The 20,210-nt window shown below is 41.3% G+C and overlaps 1 protein-coding gene across 4 annotated transcripts in view; it reads left to right on the forward strand.

Annotated features, from left to right (window-relative positions):
- The window catches only part of LOC132833601 (rho guanine nucleotide exchange factor 10-like protein), a 205,766-nt gene that overhangs the window by 76,157 nt on the left and 109,399 nt on the right, over positions 1 to 20,210 (forward strand). For 3 of the 4 annotated variants that reach the window (XM_060851979.1, XM_060851980.1, XM_060851981.1), the window contains one exon: positions 1,748 to 1,775. In XM_060851979.1, coding sequence (XP_060707962.1) covers positions 1,748 to 1,775 — 28 coding nt within the window. Of the gene's footprint in view, positions 1 to 1,747; positions 1,776 to 15,343; positions 15,579 to 20,210 lie in introns of those variants that run through there. The other variant, XM_060851982.1, reaches the window with a different exon arrangement.

Genomic DNA, 20,210 nt, shown 5'->3' on the forward strand with positions numbered 1-20,210 from the left:
AGTACTATGTCCAGTCCTGGTTGCCGACCTATTCTAGGAAGAACATCATTAAGCTGGGGAGGGTTCAGGATGTTGCTGGGATTGGAGGGTTTGAGTTGTAAAGAGAGGCTGGATGGGCTGGGTCTTTTTCACTGGAGTGAAAGAGGTTCAGGGGTGACCTTATAGAGATTTATAAATCATGAGGGGTATAGATAAGGTGAACAGTAGGTGTCCTTTTACTAGGGTGGGGGTGTATTTTAACATGAAAGGAGAAAGATTTTTAAAAGGCACGAGGAGCAAGTTATTTTACATAGAGAGTGATTTGTGTGTGCAATGAAGCTGCAGAGGAAGTGATGGATGTGGGTACAGTTACAACATTTAAAAGACATTTGGATAAAGACATGAATAAGAAATGTTTGGAGGGACATGGGCCAGACGCAGATAGATGGGACTAGTTTAGTTTGGGATTATGGTCAACATGGATTGGCTGGACCGAAGCGTCTGTTTCCACGCTGTACGACTCGACGTCCGAGTAAACTCCACACAGAATACAGTTAGAATATGTTGGAACTAAGAAATGAAATACTGCATTATGTAAGTTAATTGGTCTATTTATAGTAATAACAATCCAGATGATTTTGTCTCCAGCACTCACATCAAGTACATCTCAGAAATCTGAGGGATGCAGTCCATGATTCTCCATTCAGGGAAATTAATAGATGGAACGTTTCAGGCTGTGTCTCTTCAGTTGCCTGGAGGTACACTTGCTGGGACTGCTGCTCTCTACTGGCAGTGCAGGATCATGGGATTATTTGCTTTTTTTGAAACTATTAAACATATGTTTGACAATTTTGCTTAAAGAGGAATTAGTTTTTCATTTCATAGAAACATGTTACAACAGATTGTTCCTAGGCCTCAAATACCTAATCGGGAAATCTATAACTCACAGATTCATAGCATCTGTAAAGTGCAGACAGAGGCCATTCGGCTCACTAAGTCTGCACTGATCCTCTGAAGAGCATCCCACCTTTATTGCTGTAACCCTGCATTTACCATGAATATCATGGATTATCAATGGGTGGCATGGTGGCTTAGTGGTTAGCACTATTGCTTCATACAGGTTAGGTGGATTGGCCATGCTAAATTGCATCATGGTGTCCAGGGATGTGCAGGCTAGCTGGGTTAGCCATGGGAAATGCAGGGTTACAGGGACATGGTAGGGGGTTGGGTCTGGGTGGGATGTTCTTTGGAGGGTCGGTGTGGACTCGATGGGCCGAATGGCCTGCTTTCACATAGTAGGGATTCTGTGAAAATCCCCCTAACCTGCACATCTTTGGATTGTGGGAGGAAACCAGAGCACCTGGAGGAAACCTGTGCAGACATGGGGAGAATGCGCAAACCGTACACAGACATTTGCCCATTGCTCCTTTTTTAAACTGAGCTATGCACATCGGGAAGGCCTCGTAGTTGACCTGAAGTCTGAATTAGTTACTCTCAGTCTGAGTATTGCTGGAGAGATTGTCGGGGTGGGGAATGTAGCGAAGATGTTCCTAGTCTCTTACCAGTATCAACAATATCAGGCTAATTGAAGTTTGTATATGAGATAAGTCTGAATGAGAAGCCACAGGATAGCTAACATTCGTGGAAGGGTAACATAATGTAAATCAGCACATCCAGGAGATTGTAGTTGGAAGGACTGATTTAGGAAATAATTGGCTGCAAAAACCATATTTGCAAGAATCCTAAATTTCACTCATTTCTATTTCAGACTCTGCTGCCATTGCCTCTGCTTCAAGGTGAGCCTTCCTCTATCATTTTTTACCAGTTTTATAATCAATGTAATTATCTAACTTTTTAAGGTAGGTATTTGCTTTGCTAAAGAAGTTAATTTGTGAAAAATGGTTGTTCTCCAGTGGGAACTGTATTTAATTCATTTCTTCACATAACGATATCTCTTCAGGGAATAGTGGGGAAGTGTTGGAAGGATTAGCAGGCTGATTATCAGTCCGTTGAACCATGTCATGAAAGCTCCTTCTATGGCCAGCAAGCCATGCAGTGGGAATTAAACCCAGGGTTGCTGACTTCATGGTAGAGACAAAGCCAATGAAGCCTCAAGTTGGCTGAAAAGGTTCTTTCTTTGCTGCAGTGCTACTCCAGGATAGTTACAGAGTAAGGATCAGAAGGCTTTGGGAGCTCGCGGAAATGATGGTTCCTGATGTTTTAGTGGTAGAAGCCATAAGGCGAGAGTTGCTGTCAATGCTATGTGGCTGAATAATGGCAGTGCATCCTCCAGACAGTAACGTTGCTGGAGTTGAGTAGGGAAGGATGGCTGAATATGGGAGCGAATTGTTCTATTCGAGATGATGTTGAGCTTCGGAATGAAGCTATCCTTGCAGCCATTCACATGAGTGATGAGTGTTTCATTATAATCCTAAACTGAGCCTTGTCAATGGTGAACAGGGTTTGAAGAATCATGTGAGTCCCTCATCAAACACTGTTTGCAATCACAGTGTTGCTGTGGCCTGGTAGTGAGGGATTTTGTGAGGAATCATGTGTTTATTGGTCAGGGTTGGATCATTTCTTGTTGGTAGCAGCCATTTGCAAAGTGCAAGTGCCACCCGTAGTTTGCCAGGCCAAGCCTGGATGTTGTCACTTCAATTTGTGGGAAGATGTATCCTGGAATCTCTGCAACGTGGAAGCAGGCTATTCGGCCCATGGAGTCCAGACTAACCCTCTGAAGAGCATCTCACCTGGACTCACCCCATCCCTGTAGTGCAGCATTTGCTATGGCTAATGCACATCCCTGGATACTATGGTCAATTTAGCATGGCTGGCACATCTTTGGACTGTGGGATGAAACCAGAGCATCCAGAGGAACCCCATGCAAACACGGAGAATTTTCAAACTCCACACAGTCACCCGAGGGTAGGATTGAACCTGATCCTTGGTGCTGTGAGGCAGCAGTGTTATCAACTGAGACACTGCGCTGCCACAAGTACAAGTCTGAAACAAAAACAGAAAATGCTGGAGAAACTCAGCAGTGCTGGCACCATCAAAGAAAAATAGGGTAAAGATTTCCAGTACAGTCCTTTGTCAGAATTCTCCAAGTCTGTTTATACACTGATGCAGATGACTCTGCTGGAAGGGAATTTGTGAATGGAACTGCAATCTGTGATATTATTAACAAACAGTTGCTCTTCTGACCTTACAATGACAAGTGCAACATAAATGCAAGCTCTGTCTCTCTCTCTCTTCCTCTTTTCTGTGACTCCAGTCCCTGTGTCGGTGATTGCTGGTGCACCAGTGTGTGAAAAGTACATATTTACTTGGATCAGGCCTACTGATGTGAGGTCAAACTTTATGTTATAGAGGCTGCAGTTTGACGTCATTCTAAAAAAATTATTCTAATTTACTGTTAGCCTTTCCTCTACGAATTGAGGGAGGTTCACTTTTTATCAATTGCTGGCAGACTGATGTTGCTAGAGATTGTCAAAGCAGAGTTGGAGATCAGTCCATTTTGCAGCAGTTTCAAGTATTAAAGAAGCATGTGCACTTTAAGTCCCGCACAAGGAAACCTTTTAACAGTATGTCTGGTCTGGGAGAACTCACTGCAACAGTTCTTTCACTGAAAAAAAAACTAATTGAGAAAAAAAACTATTAATATTTTATTACTATCAGTTCAGAATTTGAATGCATGGCTGAACATTGGTGGAGATTAGATAAAGATTTAAGAATTGCAGTAAAAGGACAGGCTATTGAAGCTTTTTTGCACTCCACATGGGATCACAAGAACATTAAATTTCAAGAGGAACAACAATTTATTTTGAATGAGAAAGGGTGCTGACTTGTTGGCAAGTGGACTTTGGGCTGTCGAGGTGTTGCTATGGTCGATGTACAAGCAACAGTTATTCCCAGATTTTTGTGGGAATTTGACTCTGATTGACCCAGGTGGTCCCACAGGGAATGCCCAAGGGATACATTCTCCCACAAACTTTTTCTTAATTGAGAAAAGCTGCAATGCTAGACATGTACGTTTAGTGTTATACAAAGGACAGGACACCGCATGGGAATATGTGTGGCTTATAGCAAGCACAGGTGAGTCTGACTAATCATCTTGTGTTGGTTGTTAGTGTGATTCTTAGCTCATTTGGGATTGTTATGTAAGCGTTGCCCAACTGTAGAATCACATCTACTGTTGGATCCTACATCCTGAGTTTTGCAAACATGGACAGTCAAAGTAGGATCTGTCTAATGCAAGCAGCCAAAGGGATGTACTGTTTGATCCAGTCAAGATTAGAGTGGTGCTGGAAAAGCACAGAAGGCAGGCAGGATCCGAGGAGCAGGAAAATCGACATAGGATTCCTGATGAAGGACTTTTGCCCGAAACATCAATTTTCCTGCTCCTTGGATGCTGCCTGACCTGTGCTTTTCCAGCACCACTCTATTCTTGACTCTGATCTCCAACATCTGCAGTCCTCACTTTCGCCTGTTTGATGCAATCCACTAGTCATTGGCAGTACGCAGCACTAAAATTCGTACACCCATTTTTGTGGTTATTTAAAGATAAGTAAAGAAAATAAATCTTAATCGTACTGCTTCCAACTCAACCTAATACTTCTTCACCTTGGAATCTCTTATACATAATTGAGGTTTCCTTTTTTTCCTCTGAGACATCTCTTAAAAGACAAGTTTCACATTCCCAAAACATCGTTTCTCTATTAATATCATTTCTAATTAGCATTGACGTCGATGTTAGTGGTTAGGTATCTAAGATAAAATGCTGATTTGAATATGCTCCTACTCTTTGCAACTTGTGTAGCCTTGCACTGTGGAGCTTGTGATTTCACCTAGATTCCTCAATTTAAAAATAAAGGTTATTACTTCATTAAAGATGAGCAGTGTTGTTGATGAACACTTTAATGTGGCTATCCTCAAATGGATCTGTCTCTCATTGAAAGACTGTCTGGCTCACGAGGAATCATTGGTTCTTAATAACTGATCAGGAAGATCAAAGATCCAAACAAAAAAATTCTTCCACTATTGGTTTGGGCTCCTTAAACGCATTTTCCTCAATTGAAATAAATCAAACATGACACATATAATTCATTCAACAGTGAAGCCTTGAGATGATTTGACAACTTGATTTAAGTATGCCAACAATTATTCTTATAGAAGATAGAATCCCTAGAATGTGGAAACAGGCCCTTTGGTCCAAGAAGTCCACACCAACCCTTCAACGAGTAACCCACCTAGACTAATTCCCCTATCCTATTACTCTACTTATCCCTGACTAAGGCACCTAACCTACAAAACCCTGAACACGATGGGCAACTTAGCATGACTAATTCACCTAACCTGCACATCTTTGGATTGTGGGAGGAAAACAGGGCACCCAGAAGAAACAGAGAGAATATGTAAACTCCACACAGACAGTCGCCCAAGGTTGGAGTTGAACCCAGGTCCTTGGTGCTGTGAGGCAGCAGTGCTAACCACTGAGTGGCCGTGTCACCCATAGCAGGATAATTATTGAGTGTTCCTTCTGCGATGATGCTGTGGTTTTAAGAGATGTGTTTTCTTCTCATTTCTTTTAGAGAGAGATTAGGGGACAGGTGCTAAGCAGTCTGAGACTATAGCTCAAACCCTCCAACCCTGTCAATGTCCTTGTAAATCTTTTCTGAAACTTTTCAAGTTTCACAACATCCTTCCAATAGGAGAGGGACAGAATTGCACACAATATTGCAAAAGTGTCCTAACCAATGTCCTTTTTATTTTTAAAAGTTGGACCAATAAAAGCCATCTGGATGGGTGTGGCCAGCTGTTACAGATCAGGATTTCGAGTTTTAGATTTAGATTTATGCAGTTGCTATTCTGGGCTTGGAGAAGTGGAAGCCATTTTTCCCTTTCTCAATTACAACTGCAAGATGGGCGTTCTCTTCCTCAGCTGATGGATTACATGTGAAACAAAATCTATTTTTCTGAATTTGCCTTTTTGCCAAGGGGTGTGTTTGAGATGTTACTATATTAGTACAATTAATTAGTAATAGTTACTATTTCTATTATTCTGTTAAGTTTTTATATAAAGTTAAGTTGTTCTAAGTTCTTCTTTCTTTTGTTGTATTTTAACATAGTGTTTGAATTAATTGTGTTTTACTTAACATCAAGTGGTTTGACCAATCACATTGCATCTGGAATGTACCACTTCATATTTCCCTTTGAAATAAGAAAGTGTTAAGGTCTAGGCTACCTTAAACTATTTTTTGGGGGGGTTCTGGTCTGGTTCATAACTCTTAATTGAAGATGACCTGCTTTCCATATTCTGTTTTGCACAAAGTTACTTCATTAGATATAAAGTGACTTTGATGAAGACATTTCCAGACTAAACATGATTTTCAAAGAACCAAAAACAAAATGGGGGCAGTGGCTATTGTTTGGTTTCTGATGTGCTATGCCTCAGGTTGGAGAAAAGGTGTTCAAATATCTAAAGGAGACTCAGCAGAAAGAATGACACTTGTGCAATACATAATGTTGATGAAAGTAGGTGAATATTCAGACAAAATAAATGCATGAGAAACTACAGGAGCTTTGGTCACTGTCTCCCATGGAGCATTAAGCACATCATCAGACATAAGTAGCTTGAAAATAATTTCTCCATTGGCATTTACTGGATTTGAATCACTTAAGACCAACCACATTATTCTTTACATTAAGTCTAGGAAAAATCCACTTGTGGTTAGTATCTAGTCACTCTTACAGAATCTGTAGATAAGAATAACGTAGCTGAAATACACTGCTGTAGTCAAAAGGCTTACCCATACTTATCTCATCTTGTTTATAAATTGTCTCCATTACCAGAATTTCATAAAATTCACTGATGCTGCAAATCAGAAATTGCTGGAAAGGCTCAGTAGGTCTGGTCGCATCTCTGGACAGAAATCAGAGTTAATGTTTCAGGTTGAGTGAACCTTCCTGAGAGCTTAGATGCTTCAGTCTGAACAATACATGCCAAACATAATCCCAAACTAATCGAGCCCCACCTGCCTTCTCTTGACCCCAATCCCTCATAATCGTTCCTATTTGTGTATTAATGCAAATATCTTTTAAACATTGTAATTATATCCGTATCCATCACTTCGTCAGGAAGTTTATTCCACATGCAAAACATCCTCTCTATAAACAATTTGCCCCATGTTTTTTTAAAATCTCTCTCCTCTCACCTCAAAAACATTTGCCCACTGGTCTTCAAATCCCCCATCCGAGGGGGAAAAACAATTACCATTAACTCCATCTATATCCCTCATTAATTTATAAACTTCTATAAGTCACCTCTCAACCTTCTAAACTCCAGTGAAAAAAGTCCAGCCTTTCTTTATAACTCAAACCTTTCATACCCAGCAATATCCTGGTAAATCTCTTCTGAACCCTCTCCAGCTTAATAATATCCTGGGCGACCAGAACTGGACATAGTATTCCAGAAGAGGCCTCAGCAATGTCCTGTCAACATCAACATGACTTCCCAACTCCTGTCCTCACTTGGTTAACATGAGAAATTTCTTGGACCGATATGAATCCGTGTAATTGTTATGCCTCACGATAGTAGCATTCAGGAAATCAAACCCTGCTATTCCTAGAGTTGTCACAAAAGTTAAAGTACATAGAATTTCCCAATTTACCCGCCTTTTAGACCCAGATTGACAGAAATCATGACCCAGGTTTCTGTTGTTATTAATTGCAAGCTATTAGACTCAGGCTACAGCTTAACAATCATGAAACATTGGCATGTAACTCCACTGTTTAAAACTCTAATCCCCTCGAGAACACAAACTGGGAAAAAAAACATGGGTATTATGAACAGAGGGAAAGCTGAAAAAGTGTTTCAGTGGTTTCTATTGACAGATCTGTTGAGATGGGTGTGCTGACTAGAATGCTACTTCTCAGTTATCCTTCTCTGAATCCTTCCACTGCCATGCAAGATTCATAGAGTGGCTGGTTCATTCAAAAAATGTCTCTGATTAATCAGTTAAAAGTTACAGCTTACAGCAATTGCTGAAGAAAAGACAAATTGGTTTTCTTCTGACTCAAAGTAACTTTTACTGCAGAGAACAGGGAGAGCTCCTGAGCTGGGAGAGGTCTCAAGGCTTTTATAAGCCCGTAAGAACTAAAAACAGGAGTAGGCCATTCACTCTTCAGCCTGCTCTGCCATTCAATAAGATCGTGGCTGATTCAACATTCCTTATGATTATTTTCAAAGCATGCAGTAATCCTGCAGTAAGCCCTAGTTGTGCTGGGCCTAGGAGTGCTGCTTAGAGGGAGGTGCTGCCTTTTCAGCGTGCTGTTAAGCTGATCTACTGGGTTCTTGCTTGGGTGAATATAAGATAAACTATTGTTTAGATCAGAGTGGTGCTGGAAAAGCACAGCAGGTCAGGCAGCATCCGAGGAGCAGGAAAACCGACGTTTCAGACAAAAGCCCTTCATCAGAAATAGAGGCCCTGAGGAAGGGCTTTTGCTCGAAATGTCGGTTTTCCTGCTCCTCGGATGCTGCCTGACCTGCTGTGCTTTTCCAGCACCACTCTGATCTAAACTCTGGGTTCCAGTAACTGCAATCCTCACTTTTGCCTATAAGATAAACTATTCTCTACTCGAGTAACAGGAAAGGTTCCCTGCATCCAGGCCAATGTTCTTCCATGTACCAGCTTTGCCAAAGAATGGATTAGCTGATCAATCACTAGCTTTTTGAGTGCGCTTACTGTATTTAGGGTTAGCTGCTGGACTTTCGCACTTGAAAAAGGGGACTGAACTTCAAAACTTCTCCACTAACATATGTTACTACAAGTTGAAATGCTCACTGCAGGGTCTCAGAGAAACTGAAGCTGAATGGAAGACAAAATGAAAGAATATTTGGTGAGCAAAAAAAGCAGGAGGACGTGCAACAAATGCATTCCTGACACAGTTAGAAGATTGTATTTGTAGGGTGTCACGTTGGACTGACCCACAATATCTCTTCAGAGACTGTCCCGAAACTAGTCATTGTCTCACTTGCCAGCCTGGTAGGTGTGGCTGTGGGAGTAGCTGTCCTCTCTCTTTGTTTTAGGGCAGGCTCAAAACTGTTTGATTGAGGATTGGCCTGTTGCTATGGATTAAAACTAGGATTAGAACCATTCCTTATTGTTCCCATGGAACAAAGTGGTCTTTTCTGCTCAGACTTGTTCACATAGAGACCAAACTTTACTGTAAAACAATCAGGATAATAGAAGATAATCATGAGCAGCAATAGTAGAACAATCCTTCAGGGCAGGGTAGTGGTTGGTACATAAGATGTAAATATTTTCTGGAGGTATTAAAATTTCTGGTGATTAATTTGCAGAGTGCAAGTTAAACCATTACTGTGTAATTTGACAGGTTGGCAGAGCTTGACAAATGCTCCAGTGTAAATAGAAAAACCACATTAGGGGTTGACCGGTTGTGGGACAGTTTAGGTTCAAGGCTGGAGTTACATAATCAAATGAACACCACTTAAAGTGTCCATAAACAAGTAGGCACTTCTTCATTTCCCCCAAAAATATCAAAAACCAACTGCACTATTTCAAAGTTGTTGCTCACTTTGTTTTAAGTGTTCTCCATATTTCAATAGAAAATAGCTAACTGTGTCTTAACTGTTCACACCTCATTCAGGTGCACAGGAACGAGCAAAGTAAATAGCAATTTATTTTAGTGATTGTGACAAGGCCAGCCAGGTGGATCTCATAAAATTGGAGTTCTCTGATTTGGGGCTGTTAACTTGGTACATTCAGGGTGCCCTGGCTGTCAGATATAAACAGGAAGGTCGGCCTGGGGAAGGTTGGTCAGTACGGGGGACAGTCGGAGACCGGAAGGCTGATAACTGGCCTGCACGAAGGCTAGCCAGGGACTGTCTGATCAGTATGTGGTGCGGACGGGTGTCAGGTGTCTTTTTATCGTTACACTGGGTCTATGTTCTATGCACTGTTTCTGATTTGATTGCACTGTCTAGTCTCTGTTTGTTACCGTTATTTTTGTGCTGAATGGAAATGGGATTTGAGGTTTGTCCTCATCTCCCTCAACGGTGGGGTTTGGGGTTTGGCTTTGCTGCCCTTTCCCCTGTATGTAGTGGAATTTTTTGTGAACTGCTGCTTTCTGTTTATTATTAACTGTATTTTGTACTGTTTAATAAAATAAAAAAAAGAGTGTCAGAGGTTCTGTTCACTCTGAGGGCTGGCTCTGAGGAAGGCAGGCCAGTGACAAGCACCATGCACATGTAAATAAAGGGTGACTTGGTGCTGGGATACTGGCCTCGGTGGAGTTATTTCGCTTTCTAAGGTACAATAAATTTTAAGTACTTCATCAATCACTCATCAAAAGTAGCTATGGCATCACCTATCCTGATGTTCTGTGAACAGCTTCAGCTTATGCCAATAAATCTTTCATAAATACTTATCAAACCAATCCTGGGAATGAATTGAGAAAGCAACTAGACATGTTGAATGTCTTGCCCAATAAAACAAAGATTGTCCCCATTTTGCTAACAAGTCTCTCCATATGGCCCTCTTTCTCCCCCCAGTTACAGAAGCCTGGTTTATGTATGTTGATATTGGGCCTGTTTCTTCATGATGGGTCTATTGTTTGTTGCTAAACGTCCATCTGGCGAAGGAAGAAATGGGAACTGATCTGCCTTTGACATGGATTTACTCACAATGTAATGCACAACATACGCACAGCCTTCACTTCCTTTCATAGACCAGCCCCTTCCTAAGTTCCTTACATAAAAGAATCATTCAACCTGCTCAGTCACCCCTCCAGAGCAGGTGGGAGTGAGCCAATACCCTCTGGTCCAGAATCAAGTACCTGCAACTGTCCTTTAAAACCCTACATTTTGTTTCTTCTATATCTGCCCTGATCATTCACCAACAAGTATCAATTTCTGTTAATCACATCTAGACCATACACATAGACAGATTTAATTGAGCCAGCACTTGTAACATTGGCATTTGGAAACATCAGGTTGAGGTTCCTTTTATTTGGGGCTTGAAGATTTAACCTCGAATGACAATCTCCTGTTTGTGCTGGGACAGTTATATAGATCCTCTAAATGACATGGAGTCTCCTTCTTCATGAGATTTTAAAGGCTTTACGTTTGACTGCACAGAAATTTTCTTGATCATTTTCATTTCTTCAGGAAGAGGGCTAGTTTAGACAAGACATGATCCATTGTGAAAAAAAAAACGACAGAACTGCAGATGCTGTAAATTAGATTAGATTCCCTAAAGTGTGGAAACAGGCCCTTCGGCCCAACCAGTCCACACCAACCCTCTGAAGAGTAACCCACCCAGACCCGTTTCCCTCTGCCTAATCTACCTAACATTATAGGCAATTTAACATGGCTAATTCACCTGACCTGCACGTCTTTGGACTGTGGGAGGAAACCGGAGCACCCAGAGGAAACCCAGGCAGTCACGGGGAGAATGTGCAAACTCCACAGACAGTCGCCCGAGGCTGGAATTGAACCTGGGACCCTGGCGCTGTGAGGCAGCAGTGCTAACCACTGTCAGAAACAAAAATAGAAATTGCCAGAAAAGCTCAGCAGGTCGGGCAGCATTTGTGGAGAGAGATCAAGTGACCCTTCCTCAGTTCTGTGTTGATAGTGCTACCACTAAAGTGTTTCTCCTCATAAAAGCCTCTCCTTGCTGATGTTTGACCAGTGTCTGGAGATACAACAGAATGAGTGATTCACTCTGGTAGCTAAAATTTATCTAAGTCTTTATGTGGTAGCACTGGCAAGATCAGAAAATACTCAGTGGTGTAGTTCATCATGGCTGCATGGCATAGACCTTCAGAGATATTCTCCATGCCTGAGGTTGTTGGCCTGTAGTCTGAGTGACACTTGTGTTTGAGGTCTTTGTTAAATGAATGAACAAACAAACTTGCCCATCATTACTCTTGAAGCACTAATTCTTTGGCACTTCCAAACCTGTTTGACAGAACTGGGGATTTTTAAATTTTATAAGTCACCTGATCGATCTGGAAACCCGATAGATCTAGATTCTCAAATATCCTTGTCTCCTGGGAAACTGGCCAATTAGCACTGTTTCTAACAGGCCATTGAGAATAATTCCAGGTCATGGAGATCAGGTCAATGCTTGCCCAATACACAGCTTTGGATTTAGTTTGAGGGCTGGGGTTGGTTCAGGTGGTATAAACAATGACTGTGATACTTGGAGTGCAATCTATGTGAGCCCTCTGCTGTTGTGTCAACTACTTCCCAAACAGGGATCAGGAATGAGACTCAGATTTTATAGAACATCTCCTGTTTTAGTCTTGAGGAGTGCATGATTTTCTGAGACTGGACTCAATCCATTACCCAACATTCACCTCTTTCAGTACCCTAATGAACCATTTCCTGCGCAACACTTAAGTCACTCCTCCAACATTTCTGAACCCTGTTCTTAACCTTCCCAGCATCAACACAAGCACAGAAGATGCAACCACAACCCTTTCATTTTTTTTTGGCAGGAAGAATAGAAAATCAGAAAATTATTTAAATGTAGAGAGAGTGTTGTTGCTGCGGTATTGAGGGATTTGGGTGTGCCTGTAGATGAATTACAAAAGGTTAGTATGTAGGTACAGTCTGTGATTAAGAAGACAAGAGAGGTGTTGGCCTTTATTGCAAGGTGGATGACGTAACAATGTAGGAATGTTTTGCTACAACTACTCAAGGCATTGCTGAGGCCACGCCTAAAGTATTGTGCTCCTTACTTAAAGAGAGATGAACTTGTACTCTGAGAAGTTCAGAAAGTGTTCACACAGCTGATTATACTCTTCTGAGTATAGTATATCTCATTCAATATGTGCAGTTAGGAGAGGCCCTTGAGATGGTGAGAGGATGCTGCCCTTTGTGGGGAATCTTGAACTCGGAGCACAGTTTCAAAATTAAGAGTTTTACATTTAAGACTGAGATGAGGAGAAATTTCTTCTCAGAGGGCCGTTAGTCTTTGGAATTCTTTTCCATAGAGGACAGTGGAGGCTGGGTTATTAAATATATTAACAGCGGAGTTAAACAGACTTGATTTAGCTGCAAGACAGGGGGTTGCTGAGGGGGATGGGAACAAGCAGGAAAGTGGAGCTAAGACTACCGTTAGATTAGCTGTGTGATCTCATTGAATTGCAAGCTTGATGGGCTGAATGGCCTACTCCTCCTCCTCTTACTTTTGTTTTTATGTTTTTCTCCTATCTCCATCCAGATTCTTGAACCCTGCTGAATTTTCTATCCCACTCTTCCTCCAGGCGTTGGGTGGCTAGGATTTGCCGGTGGAGGCGGCTCAGGACTTGCATGTCCTTGGCGGACTGGGAGGGGGAGTTGAAGTGGTTGGCCACAGGGCAGTGGGGTTATTTAGTATGTGTCCCGGAGATGTTCTCCGAAATGTTCCACAAGTTGACGTCCTGTCTCCTTAGTCCTTTTCACCTATCCGCTTCACCCTCCACTCTGACCTATCACCATTACCCCCGACCTGCATCTATTTATTGCATTCCTAGCCACCTTGTCCCCCAGCCCCACCTCTCCTCCTATTTATCCCTCAGCCTTCTCGGGTCCCCCTCACATTCCTGATGAAGAGCTTATTCTCGAAACGTCAACTCTGCTGATCCTCGGATGCTGCCTGACCAGCTGTGCTTTCCCAGTGCCCCAGCTTTTGACTCTGATCTCCAGCATCTGCAGTGCTCACTTTTTTCTCTGTATGGCCTGTCTATATCCAGCTTCTGATGATCAGTTCTGAAACACGAACACTCCATTTATCTCTCGAGCTGCTGAGAGCTTCCATTTTGTTCTGATTTTATTTCAGAGTCCTGCCCCCCCCACAAACATTTCCCTAATTGACAGGAGGGGGTGGGGGCTTGAATTGTTATTATAATCTGCACCAATCTGAAATGAGGTCAAATTGATTTCATATTGGCACACTTGTTTTCTTTAAATGTCACTACTTTTGCACTCATCAAATGCAAGAAGAGTAAAATTATTTTCCATTATTTTGACTGTGTAGTGTAAACCTTTTTGTGTTGATCCAAACCAGGTACACCACTGATTTGAGGAAGGGAAACTTACAATCCATGTCTCTCTTTCAGGCACTCTTAGGCCTGTATTGACAGATGCTGTAAAAAGCTTCTTCTTCTTGAACTCACCATCAAATTAAAGTAAAACAGATGGGGAGATAGTGGTATGACTGTAATGTTGCTGAACCAGTAATTCAGAGGTCCAGGCAAATGCTGTGGGGACATCAATTCAGACCTCACCCTGACAGCTGATAGAATTTACATTCATTCAGAAAACTGAGAAGAGTGTCCGAGGGGTGACCTTAGAGAGGTTTATAAAATCACAAGGGGAATGGACAGGATAAATAGACAAGGTCTTTTCCCTGGGTTGGGGAGTCCAGAACTAGAGGGCATAGGTTTAAGGTGAGAGGGGGACGATTTAAAAAGGACCTAATGGGCAGCTTTTTCACACAGAATCAGTGATAGGGGTCTTGAAACTATCATCAATTGTTGTTAAAGTCCATCTGGTTCACTAATGTCCTTTAGGGAGGGAACTTGTCTGGTCTGGCCTGACTTCTGCCACAATGTCTCTTCACTGCCCCCTGAAATGGCCCAATAAGCCACTCAAAAGCAACAAATTCCCACATTCTATTAAAGGTGATAAAGACCCATACTTAGTAAAAGAGTCATTGTGCATCTCCATTAAACCAGCCACCCTGTGAAAATCTGCTGGTTTTGTGTCAAACACCCATGTCCTGGGATTAACTCAGAAATATCTTATGCAGGACCCTCAAAATCGTCTTGTTCTTGCACAACACTGTTATGGATCACCACCAGTGGGCAATCCAAGAGCACCCCTGATTTTGTGCCATCTGTTAAAATGCAAACACTGTGGGGAATAAAAACACAAACAACGTAAAAAGGTTTTAACTGACTGGTCTTTTCATTTTTTTTAATGTTTTAGTGCATGGGAAAAGCTGACTCAAAAATGTTAGTGTGTAACCAGCATTTGGTTGCATCTAAGAGGTTTCATTTCCCTCTGCCAGATGATGGCGCATTGGAACACTATACCTTGGCTCTGCATGCCCAGTGCTGTTCCAAGTATGTAACAGACTTAAAGGCATACCTGCTGTATAAATGCAGTGACAATATGTCAATATCAATTATGTAAGAGAGACAGAACGACGGTAGATCCTATTCATTAAGGGAGAATGGGAATGATATCAAAGAGTTAATTTCTTCACTAGAATGCAAATAATGTGCACGTGATTTCTTACTGTCAGGCATGTTTCTTCACAGCATCACTGGCTCCTCCCCAGCCCCAGAGAAAACACAGGAACATTACTCTTGTGTTAGAATGGTTTGTTCATAGCAGGAGCACTGGATTCAAAAGAGTTGATTTGTTTTTGAAGAGAAATGCCTCATGGAGAAAGAAATAGAGGAGAAACATCAAGTGTGGTGGTGTGTGTATGTGGGTGTTGCATGTGGCAGGTGGGATGAAGTAGGAGGTGGACCTTTAAATCCCTGAGTAACAACATGAACTGCACTAGTGGAGCCTGGAACAGGTAGGTGGTCGGTGGTGTTTCCATGGCTGATGGCAGTGTGGTGGTTGTTTAAATTCCCCAGTAAAGATTCATACAATGGAGTAGATATATCTTTAATATCATGCTTGGCTGTAGATATATGTTCCTACAAGTTCATTCAATCTGTCACATGACTAATCCAAAATAGTTTACCCGGGAGGAACTTCACTTTAGTGAAGGGGATTACAAAAGTAGATTATTCATTTTATTTTAGTCTCACCTTTTATATCTTCTCCTCCTTCCAAAATGAACACATTTAGATTATTGGTTCATTATGCCTAACCATGTACATGAATGAGATATCACTCTTTGAAATGAAATATCTTCTTTCTGGTTTATAATAACAATTGTATTCTGACATTATTGATTTTTCTCCCATTTCTTTGAGGTACAAACTCCTGGTCATTGTTCCACAGAGATTAACCATTCTCCATCACTTCTCATCCTGGTCATTGGTATTCATTTGTCAGCCTAGACAGTGAAGAATGACAGGCTCTTTTTCCTCAGGAGGCCGAGCAGAGGACAATCCTGTTCTCAGTTGAAAATGTGGGACGTTCACATAGTAGAGGGATATCAAGTAGCAGAGTCATAGAGTCATTAGCACGGAAGCACACCCTTCAATCAAACAAGTCTACACCATAAACTATCTCACCTGCTTGCACTTGGCTCATATCCCACCAAACGTTTCTTATTCGTATACTTATCTAAATGTCTTTTAAATGTTGTAACTGAACCTGCGTCCACAACATCCTCTGGAACACAATAACCACTTTCTGTGTATAAAATCTGCCCCTCATGGTTTTCTTGAATCTCTCCTCTCGCCATATAAATATGCCCTTGTATTTAAATCCCCTCAGGTTTTTATAAACTTCTCTAAAGTCATACCTCATTCCCCCTACACTCCAATGAAAAAAGTCCCAGCTTCTCCTTATAACTCAAACCCTCCAATCCCAGCAACATTCTGGTGGTTAAGGAGATGCTAAATGCCTCCTTAACTATCCTATCTATATACGATACAAACCTCAAAGAATTATGTATCTGAACCCAAGGTCTCTTTGTTCTACAACACTACCCAAGGCCCTACGTTTAATTGTATAAGTCTTGCCCTTGTTTATTTTAGCAAAATGCAATACCTCACACTTGTCCAAATTAAACTCCATCTTCCACTAGCAAGTTTTGAGAAGACTTGTAGCTCGGTGAAAAAGAACAGGAAATGACATCACCACAGGAAATAACATCACCAACCCAAGGAAACCTAAACACATAAATAGAAAGCAACCTAATTGATCAAGATCTCTTTGTAACCTGAGATAACCTTCTTCACTGTCACTACACCACCAATTTTGGTATCATTCACAAACATGCTAACTTCTATATTCTCATCTAAATCATTTATGCAAATGACAAACGAAAGTAGACCTAGCACTAATCCCTGTGGAACACTGCTGGTCACAGGCTTCCAGTCCAAATAACAACCATCAGCCATCATCCTCTGTCTCCTGCTGTTAAGCCAATTTTGTATCCAATTGACAGGCTCACTCTGAATTCCATGTTATCTCACCTTATTAATTAATCTATCATGCAGAACCTTGTCAAAGGCTTTGCAAAAATCAAAGTAAACAATGTATACTTCTCTGCCCTTGTCAGTCTTCTTGTTTACTTGCTCAAAAAAATTCAAATTTCCCTCGCACAAAACTGCGCTATCATTCCTTGCCCCTCCAAATGCATATAAATCCTACCTTTCAGAATAACTTCCAACAACTTAAAGTGAAGAGAGTGCTAGCCAGTTTCTTTGGACTTAGCCTGTGAGGATGTTCAGATAGTGTACCTACCTCCTCTCCAATTGAAAAAGCTAAGTTGGTGCAGACTGAGCGTTCGAACATAGACCTTTCTGGATTGTACAGTTAATACAGTGCAAACCATCACACCAACACACGCTGTCCGTTTTTGACATTGAATGTGATTGAATTTGACAGAAACTATCTGCCCTTGTTGGCTGTCAGGTACTGTCTGGAGCAGTTTTGAGCCTTAAATATTGCATCAGATTTGAAGAGTCATTTGAGCTGAGTTGGCTGATCTGTCCAGGAATGAGGGTCTTTAGTTGACAAAGCTATTTAGACGAAAAGGACAAGGAGTGATTTAATGCAGTGTTCAAAATTATAAACTTTTTTTTTAAAGTGAATGAAGAGCCATTGTTCCTGCTAACAAGATTGTCGGTGACTGGGATACCGATATAAGATAATTGCCAAAAGAATCAAACAGGACTTGAGGAAATATTTTTAAGCAACGATTGTGTGATCTAGAATACACTCCCTAAAAGAGTGTTGGAAACTTTTTGTTTTAGTCGTTCACATGAGGGTATCACTGGCTAGACCAGTATTTATTGTCCATCTCTAATTGCCCAGAGGGCAGTTAAGAGTCAACCACATTGCTGTGGGTCTGGAGTCACATATAGTCCAGACCAGGTAGGACCGGCAGTTTCTTTCCTGAAAGAACATTAGTGAGCCAGATGGATATTTCCCAGAAATGGATTGAGGTCATCCTTAGACTCTAAATTTCAGATATTTATTGAATTCAAATTCCATCAGCTGATGTGATTGGATGGGATGGGATTCAAACCCAGCTCCCCAGAACATTACCTGGGACTCTGGATTACCAGTCCAGTAATAATAGCACTAGGCCATTGTCTCCCAACCTTCCAGAATTATTTGGAATTATGAAGTAGAACAAGGTATGGAATTAATTGAATAATTCTCTTAAAGAGGTAGAATGGTTAATATGGACTCTTTCAGCTGTGTTGTTATATGTTATCTCAGTTGGGAAGACTAGGGGGACATTATTCATACCACTGGGAATAAAGTCATATTTGCAAAGCATGCTGTCGTGACAAGAAACATGATCTCCTGGCCTCAAAAGTACTCACCAAGCCAGCTTTTGTTTTCTGTTGAGAAAGTGTCATTGGATGTTACAGATATGTCAAGACAAGGAGAGAGCTATGTGAAATATCACTGGTGAGATGACAGCTCTAAATATTAACTGTGTTGCCTTCCACCTGTTCCTCATCAGGCTGTGCTGTCTATTTCAGTCTCGCACTGCGTTTTACTGATAATCAAGGCATCGATGTGTTATAGCCTGATCAAAAGGTTTGATAGAATCAATGAGACGTGAGCTACAGCATGCAGGACTGACCATCTGGAGATGTCTCTGTCAGTCTTACCTATAAAAACCTTCAACTTTTAAAAATCCAAGCACAAGCATCATCCAGATAAGATGATTTATAGCATCGCCTATCTGTTTTTTTTAACCTTGCTTTCTAAAGTTCTAAGCATTCTTGATAACACAACTCGGTCTACTATGGAACTGCAAAAATCTCGGGTAGTCCATGGTGACAGCTTCATGTTTAAATTACAGGCTGAACAGCAGAAGCGATTTGAAATAATCTCGAGTGTTCCTGAGCTGAGAATCCTGATTTTGATCACTCCTCCTATGAACACACAGCAATGATGTATAAATGATTTAGATGAGAATATAGAAGACCTGGTTAGTAAGTTTGTGGATGATACCAAAATTGGTGGTATAGTGGACAGTGAAGAACGTTATTTACGATCCTAAAGAGATCTTGATCAATTGGATGAGTTGGCTGAGGAGTGGCAGATGGAGTTTAATTTGGATAAATGTGAGGTATTGAGCTTACAAACAGGAGCAAGGCTTATACAATTAAAAGTAGGGCCTTGGGTAATGTTGTTGAACAGGGAGACCTAGGGGTTCAGCTACATAATTCTTTAAAGTTTGCATCATATGTCGACGCGTGGTTAAGAAGGTGTTTAGCACGCTTGTCTTCTTGCTCAGACCTTTGAGTATAGGAGTTGGGAAATCATGTTGAAGATATACAGGACTTTGGTGAGGCCTCTTCTGCAGTATTGTGTCCAGTTCTGGTTGTCCCATTATGGGAAGGACATTATTTAGCTGGTGAGAGTTCAGAAAAGATTTACCAGGATATTGCAAGGAATGGTGGGTTTGAGTTATAAGGAGAAGCTGGGGGATAGTCTAGGACGTTTTTCGTTGGAGCATAGGAGGATGAGGCATGATCTTATAGAGGTTTAGAAAGTCATAATGGGTATAGATGAGGTGAATGGCAGGTATATTTTTCCTGGAGCGGAGGATTTCAAGATTAGGGGCCATATTTTTAACGTGAGAGGAGAGCGATTTTAAAAGGAAGTGAGGGGCAAAGTTTTTACACAGAGTGTGGTTTGTGTGGGGAATGAACATCCAGAGGAAATGGTAGATGTGGGTAAAGTTACAACATTTAAAAGACTTGTTAAGAAATATTTGGAGGAGTATGGGCCAAGTGTAGATGGGATTAGTTTAGTTTGGGACTATGTTTGGCGTGGACTAGTTGGTCTGAAGGTCTGTTTCCATCCTCTATGACTCTATGAATGGACATTTGACCCTTTGTGCCATTCAACCATTGAATCAGATCATGGCGGAGCTAATTGATGTCTAGATTTTGCACTACTTTTACTTTGCTCTTCTGGAGGGAGTGGGAGGTGTATGTATGTGTGAGTGTATGTTCAAGATTTTTATTTTAAATTTTAAGATATCCTTCAGAATACA

This window comes from Hemiscyllium ocellatum, chromosome 37, assembly GCF_020745735.1.
Source record: "Hemiscyllium ocellatum isolate sHemOce1 chromosome 37, sHemOce1.pat.X.cur, whole genome shotgun sequence".
NCBI lineage: Eukaryota > Metazoa > Chordata > Chondrichthyes > Orectolobiformes > Hemiscylliidae > Hemiscyllium > Hemiscyllium ocellatum.